At 43.2% G+C, this 7,550-nt stretch overlaps 1 protein-coding gene across 2 annotated transcripts in view; it reads left to right on the forward strand.

The window, feature by feature from the left end:
• LOC139914660 (ATP-binding cassette sub-family C member 4-like) overlaps nucleotides 1-6,980 on the forward strand; it is a 36,135-nt gene extending 29,155 nt beyond the window's left edge. Inside the window, exons 25-32 of one of the 2 annotated variants that reach the window (XR_013507590.1) lie at nucleotides 205-396; nucleotides 509-664; nucleotides 3,064-3,153; nucleotides 3,297-3,469; nucleotides 3,795-3,900; nucleotides 5,092-5,226; nucleotides 5,537-5,721; nucleotides 5,765-6,980. Coding sequence is in view for 1 of the 2 variants with exons in the window: in XM_078291038.1 (XP_078147164.1) it covers nucleotides 205-396; nucleotides 509-664; nucleotides 3,064-3,153; nucleotides 3,297-3,469; nucleotides 3,795-3,900; nucleotides 5,092-5,226; nucleotides 5,537-5,617 (933 nt within the window). In the remaining variant the exon portion in view is untranslated. Of the gene's footprint in view, nucleotides 1-204; nucleotides 397-508; nucleotides 665-3,063; nucleotides 3,154-3,296; nucleotides 3,470-3,794; nucleotides 3,901-5,091; nucleotides 5,227-5,536 lie in introns of both variants that reach the window. The other variant, XM_078291038.1, reaches the window with a different exon arrangement.
• Nucleotides 6,981-7,550: the final 570 nt, after the last annotated feature.

Genomic DNA, 7,550 nt, shown 5'->3' on the forward strand with positions numbered 1-7,550 from the left:
CTGGCATTGTTAGTCTTTTTTTTAAACTGGAATGTGCAGCCAAAGGCACTGTCTTCTTTCAGAAAACTGCAACGATAAATGTTGGTCATGATTTTCCTGGTTACTTGCTTGGATGTGAAGCTATACTAGTATGAAGATTGTGATCATAGGTGGCTGGGTAAGCCTCTATAAAAGAAGACATGCTGTATTTTCTTCTGTCTTCAGATGACGTCAGTGGAGAGAGTGGTGGAGTACACAGAGTTGGAGAGTGAAGCACCCTGGCAAACCCAGAAGCGTCCTCCTCCTGAATGGCCCAGCCAAGGCCTGGTGACCTTTGACCGGGTCAACTTCTCCTACAGCGCTGATGGGCCGCTGGTCCTGCACAACATGAAAGCCATGTTCCGACCCAAAGAGAAGGTCCGACATCTTGGTTTGCAGAGAGACAAGTTCTCTTATTTGACAATATGTCAAAAATAGAGAAACTGTGACTTTTTACAGTCAAATCAGTGTGTTTCTCTGTGTTTGTCAGGTCGGCATTGTGGGCAGGACGGGTGCTGGGAAAAGCTCCCTGGTCTCTGCTCTCTTCCGCCTGGCAGAGCCACAGGGAAAGATCTACATTGATGGTGTTTTGACCTCAGAGATCGGCCTCCATGACCTGCGCCAGAAGATGTCCATCATTCCTCAGGTACTGATAACCTGACCTACAGTGTACATTATAACTGATCGCACAAGATCAGTGGTTCCTTGGCTTCTACAAATGCTGTATGTTTTAAGTGGAATACCGATCAGTTTTTTAATTCACCAGGACAACCCAGGACAGTTAATTCAGTATTTGTGAACACGATCAACTCTCCTGCAGCATCAAGCCAGTAGAACCAAAGCTTGTATCAGCGATCTGCAGGCTGGCGATGCTCAGCGGGGGGGGGGGGACGACTGAATATGTAGACTCCAAAGAAATTGTTAGTTTGATCTTTTCCACACAAATGGGTTTTGTCCTGTGGTGTTGTTGCTTAGTCCTGAAGCTAAATAAACACCCACACCCTCAGAATATCACGCTGGGTACTTTCAAAACAATTAATCCTTTACAAGAGATTATGAGTTGGAGTAAGATCCTTTGTCGTTTCAGGCTACAAAGAACAGCACAGACTGTTCATTAATACAAGCACGTAATTTGTGATAAGCTGCGACCAACTTGGAGCTTTGAGAAGGCGTGGAGGTCAAGTCACATTTATTCTTCAGTCTGTGGCTTCAATCAGGAAACTGAACTCCTAAGGTTTAGGGCTGAAACGATTCCTCGAGAAACTCGAGTAACTCGATTACTAAAAATCATCGATGCAAATTCTTTGCATCGAAGCTTCGTTTAATCCATATAACTATATACACACTCAGTGTTTCGCACGGATGATTATTACTGTTGCACAACGCGCTGGAGAAAGAGAGAGAAAATAGCGAGGGGCGAAGAGAAGAGACAGGCCAGAGAAAACGACAGAAAGTGTCCAAAGTTTCGGATCCAGTGTTGCCAACTTGGCGACTTTGTCGCTAGACTTAGCGACTTTTCAGACCCCCCTGGCGACTTTATTTCTCAAAAGCGACTAGCGACAAATCTGCCGACTTTTTCTGACCATGGGAAGCAATGTTAATGTGTTGAATCCCAAAGCATTTGGCAATAAATTGGTTCGGCTGATGCCGGTTTTCTCTACTTGCTTGTCTAATCCAGAGAGGTCTGACGGTCACAGCGCTTCCCACACAGTGTAGCTCCCTCCCTCCGCTGAGAGCAGGGACTGTAGGATAGGGTGCACTTGTAATTACTACCGGCGTACGCCGAAACTGGCCCGGGTGGGCGGAGTCAGCACTTAATATTAAAACGGGATGAGATGAAGGCTAGTAAAGAATGCACGTTAATTATGGCTATATGTAATGGCTAGTTAAGAACGTAAATCAATATGGTGGCTAGTTATGATGTCCCTAAGTTAGCTAAGTTTTGCTCAAGAAAATAACCACAGAAAATAAAATGCTGCAGTCAATTTGTGAAAGCCTGAGCTTCATTCATGTTATTATTATGATAGTCACACACACACACACACACACACACCTACTCCCCTCACAGTGATGCATAAAATACCCCAGAAAGCAAAATATCAGGTGGTGTAAGTAGCAATTGGAGCCTAAAATGCACCAGTCCAATACAGCAGGTATATTCAGTTTAGTTTGATTGCAGTGAGTAGGGTCAGCAGGTGTAGGGCAACCCTTCAACATAGTAAATAAATGTACATTAGCCAGTCTTATGAACTTGTATGATATTTAGGCCTAGTAATAAATATCAATAATAATAATTATTTCACCTCGTTTTCAGTAAATCACAGTGTCGTATGGACAGCTTCGTGCGGACAGCTTTTCTCTTTTGTATATTTACTATTGCTCTTTAATAAAGCAAAAGTATTTCTTATCCGATTACTCGATTAATCGATGGAATAATTGGTAGAATACTCGATTACTAAAATAATCGATAGCTGCAGCCCTACTAAGGTTACTATACATTTATAGGCACAGAGCTAACAAGACAGTTAACAAACTAGGCTAACCCAGAGAAATAAAGGTAAAGGCCTAAAAACATCCAAGCGAAAAACCACTGAGATTCCTTTAGTGCTATAGGGGCTTGGCATGTCTATGGTACTACAGTGAGTTTATAGTGAGTAGGTATAATAGGCTGTATTGATTTTCTATTTCTTTGTGTATAGATGCACCCACAAGTCAAAATATTGCATTTCTACACCTCACAAATGCTAGTTCAGCATTTATTATTTGCATTAGCATTAAGTGCTGGTTCATCAGTATGAATGAAAATTGCCAATTTACATATTCTTAAATTTACTGGGGGAAAAATATAAGCCATCTGCCATCACCAGGATTCTACTGGGACTGAGTGTTTTAGCATACGCATAAAAAAAAGCTGTCACTTTGAAATCTTTGTTCTTTTTAGACTAGACTATTAATCGGCAGAGTAATTGGTTTAAATATCCACCTTTGGTAAACAGTTGGTCTTCTTGAGTAGTTTCCCACTGACCTCTCCCCCTCTGTTCCCAGGACCCGGTGCTGTTTACCGGCACCATGAGGAAGAACTTGGACCCTTTCAACCAACACACTGATGAAAACTTGTGGAACGCTCTGCAAGAGGCCAGTAACTAGCCCACATCCATACAGCACACACACATTACAAAGTGGACGCTCTCTGTGAGGCTGGTTAGAAGCACAGTGCACACATCACACTCACCAGGGCTTCTAGATTAATGTTATGTGTCTTTCTTCCCCCGGTGCAGGTGCAGCTGAAGTCTGTGGTGGAGGACCTGCCTGGTAAGATGGAGACGGTTCTGGCCGAGTCGGGCTCCAACTTCAGCGTGGGCCAGAGGCAGCTGGTGTGTCTGGCCAGAGCCATCCTGAGGAAGAACCGCATCCTCATCATCGATGAGGCCACGGCCAACGTGGACCCCAGGTACTGCAGAGACAGACTGCACACACACACCTACACACTCGCCAGCCACTTGGTCCACCTCAGTGGCAGTTAGGGTAGAGGCAGAGAGCAATGAAATACTATAGTAGTCTGCCTTCAATTCTGTAACCTTTTTTTTTTTTTTATCCCCATAGGGCAGTTTTCTTGGCAGACAAAAAACATAATCATACACTCCATACATAAAACAGTGACCTATGCATGCACTTATACTTAACCACCTTATGCCTGTAAAACTAGGACGGTCAAAGAACAAGATTGCAAATATGCATTTCCTGAATGTGTTCTTCCATGTCTCTGGCTCCTGCAGGACAGATGAGCTGATCCAGAAAACCATACGAGACAAGTTCAGAGAATGCACTGTGCTGACCATCGCTCACCGCCTCAACACCATCGTAGACAGCGACCGCATCCTGGTGAGTCCTCTCCTCCTGACAGATCTCAGAGAGCCCAGTTATTGAATTCCTTTGAGCGCAAATTAAGTTTGCACTTTTGCTTTTAATAGATCTCTGCGTGCGCACCAGTGTTTGTCTTGTACATTCATGTATGTCACTGCAAAGGATCGTACCATCTTCAACGACATTTTACTACTTAGTAAAACATGGTAAACTGTTGTGATAGCCCCACTCCATAATGAGAAAGCTGAAGCTAGAGGAGTGTTGACCTACTTTTGCAACTGAAATCCAGTTCCCTGAAAGATTAGTAAGCTTTTATTAACACATTTTTGCTCAGCTAAGTTGGTAAGGGCAGTATTCAAAGTCCATATGGGTTAAGCCACAGACACTGAGCAGCTCAAGACAAGGAGAATGAAAGCTACAACTTGCAAGGTAGAGCGGGTCGAGTTAGACTGCACAGCCTTCACATTGCCAAATTCTGTGATTCCAGTCCTTAATTGTTCACATCTTGTGAGTCAACAACATAGCCTTGCAAATCAGCTCTTTATAACCATTTGGTTAATATTGGCTTAGATATTTTTATGTGTCAGACATGGATGTTTGATAATATGTGTGCAGCATAGGATATCACCAGCATGCATACCATGTTGCAGCAGTTAGGTGGATAGCTTCTATATTTAGGTTTGTCTGTAAGAAGGACCTTTTTGGGGGACAATGTTCGTAGACTTCCATTCATTTACTTATATCTCAGGAAGTTATCTCTAGTGGTCAGTAGACGGCGCTATCTCCTCTGTGACTAAAATCATGGAGAGGCCTAAACAGGTTGACCTCTTGGTTTTTGTTGTGTGAGGTCAGCAGCTTAGCCTAGAAGTTGTGAATTATTGGAAACAAGCAAATAGTAAACATGTTGTCCCCCACCAGTGATGTAGTTCCACCCTTGGGTCAGTCCCATTCATTGTCAATGCCGCCCCCTAGCGGCACAAAGTCAACGTTACAGTGTGACTAACAAACAAACGAACGAACGGAGACCGATCCATAGTCCCCCCTTTGGTGCGGGACAATTAAGAAATGTGCACTATGTGGAGGGAACAAAGTTTTGATTTGAAAACAATATGGCCATTTTGATTTGTTAGCCAATAAAGTGGTGCACAAAGTCCGGTCTCACAGTCAGATGGTTATCGCTGAATACGGTTTCTATGATTTTGTTTCCAGGTTCTAGATGCAGGGCAAATCCATGCCTATGATGAGCCTTACACTCTGCTTCAAGATCCAGATGGCATCTTTTACAAGATGGTGCAGCAGACAGGCAAGCAGGAGGCAGCAGCTCTACTGGAAGCAGCCAAACGGGTAAAAACTCAGACTCAAAAACATTTGAACACTAGAATTTCCTGGAGAAACTGCGTGGGCTAGCTGTACAGTACCGGATAAGACATAGTTCTAGGTGGTTGCTATGGTGTGTGTGTGTGTGGCTACAGCTAGCCCACTAATTATGTGTTTTTAGGGTAAACTATCCCCCATGCAATTAAACAAGTCCTTACCTGTGTGGAGAGTTGACAGGGATGAAGCTCTCTCAGGTCACACCCCTGCGCAGATGGCTGTGAAATGCTTTTGAGCTCCAGCAAATGCGATCTGACAAATGATTCCATCTTGTTTTCAGGCTTACGAGAGCAGAAGTCGTCCCAACGTGGCCAACGGACACGCAGAGGGCAGCCTGGTTATCTTCGAGACGGCTCTGTAACCTCGGGGGATGCTCCGACTGACCGCTCTCCCACAAAGGCTCCAGTAAGTGCCTGGGCTCGTGCCGCGCCCCTCCAGCCCCTGTGGCGAATGCACAGAGAGGCAGTGCCTTGATAGAAATCCTTCATCCACTCCGCCCGGCCAGGAGACTGAGGACAGGATCTGGCCTCCGACGTGGCCCTGTGGCTCGGCCAAATTTTGTACGCACATGACACTGTTGTCATTTCCTCCGAGCTAAGAGAGTTTGGAAAGCACTGTAGTGAGAACTAAGTGTTCACCTAGATTTCTATTTATTTTCTATACTTAATATTTATCACGCAGGCAGCCTTTTATAGCAAGTTGTTGCACAGTATAGAAATATTACCAGAGAGCTGACAGTTGATTGTTAAATGCCTTGACCGAATTGTCTAGACATGTATCTTTTTATTTTTAAATGGCCAGCACAACCTATAGAATACTAAATGCAGCTGTCACCTGATCTTTGATTGAAAGTAAGACTATGTAATGCTAGTGCCTTATTTCAAGTTTTGCACCAATTGTACAATCTGTTAATTTAATCAATATGTGTTGTTTGTGCTTTACTGTATCTTTATCCACAATTACTGTTTGACTATCCTTAAGTTTATTTTGGAAAAACATGATGTTGCCTTCATGTTGGTTTTAAACACACCAGATTGTTCTGCTTTGTTGAGTACAGAACAAAGTCTTTGTTTTTCAGTGAGGCATTTTGCATGTTAGAAACTATTACCAAATATAACTACATAGCAATACAGGGTTTTGCAAACTCAAAAATTCTGTTTTGTCTTGTGTTTTGATTGCCTTGAAATCTGCCCATCCTCTGTGCAAAAGTCAGCCTTGAGTTGTGTCTGTTCCAAGCCTTTAGGAGCAGTATAAAAGGGAGATTTTGCTGCTTGAACTACTTTTTTTTTGCCTCGACACACTTACTCCGCCTTACTCTCACTGCCAATAATTGGCTGCAATCAAACTGTCCAAAAGCCTTTCAGTGATCTCACTAAAGGACGATCTTTGGGACGCCAAGAGAGTTTAAAGGGAGGGAAAACAGGTGGCAATCTGAACACAGCTACTCCATAGGTGGGTTTACTTGAATGACATGCATTTCTGTTTCACTAGTAGGGATGGGTCATGATTTTCGAATAGTCATTAAATTATACAAAATCGAATAGTTTATGCGACTATCGTCTTGTATAAGTAAGTATATTTTCCCTTGTTTTTACCGGCACCTATCGGGGCTAATCGGACTAGGTAGCTGGTTTAGCTAGCTATCTCTATGCTAACGTCCGCCTATATAGCTTGCTAGTAGTAAATAGCTATGGCTTGATTAGCCCCGAACCGGTCCTTCTCTCGTTTCAACGATTCGACCGGTTCGGGGCTAATCAAGCCATAGCTATTTAGCCGGACTAGGTAGCTGGCTTAGCTAGCTAGCTCTATGGTAACGTCCGCCTAGCTTGCTAGTTAGCCTGGCTAGCTAGCGTCAATAAGGCCAGCCTAGTTCGCACCGTCCGTGCGGGGGGGTTCAAATCGAATAGCATTTTTGCTTGAAATGCCCATCCCTATTCACTAGTGTTCAATCCTTTTGATACTTGCTGTTTTTAGTGTTGCAATGTTCAGACGTTTCAATACTGTCTTTATTTTTCACTTTAACTGAAACATGCACCACTGAAATCTGTAATAAAAAAAGATTCCTGTATACTGTGCATCAAAAATGCCATGTTATTTTCCTGCTGTTGCAACGGAAAATGTGTAGATTTTTGTTCTGTCAAGTTTATAAACATCTACAGTTAAAATCTCTCTTCAGTGATGTTATTTGGCTTGGATATATATGTACTTATACAGAGAAATGCAAGGTTAAAAAGGGGAAGTAATTGCATGTAGTTTATCTAGGCGAAATAAGAGAATAGCCAAACCAGATGCAA

This window comes from Centroberyx gerrardi, chromosome 21 (genome assembly GCF_048128805.1).
Source record: "Centroberyx gerrardi isolate f3 chromosome 21, fCenGer3.hap1.cur.20231027, whole genome shotgun sequence".
In the NCBI taxonomy this organism is placed as follows: Eukaryota; Metazoa; Chordata; class Actinopteri; order Beryciformes; family Berycidae; genus Centroberyx; species Centroberyx gerrardi.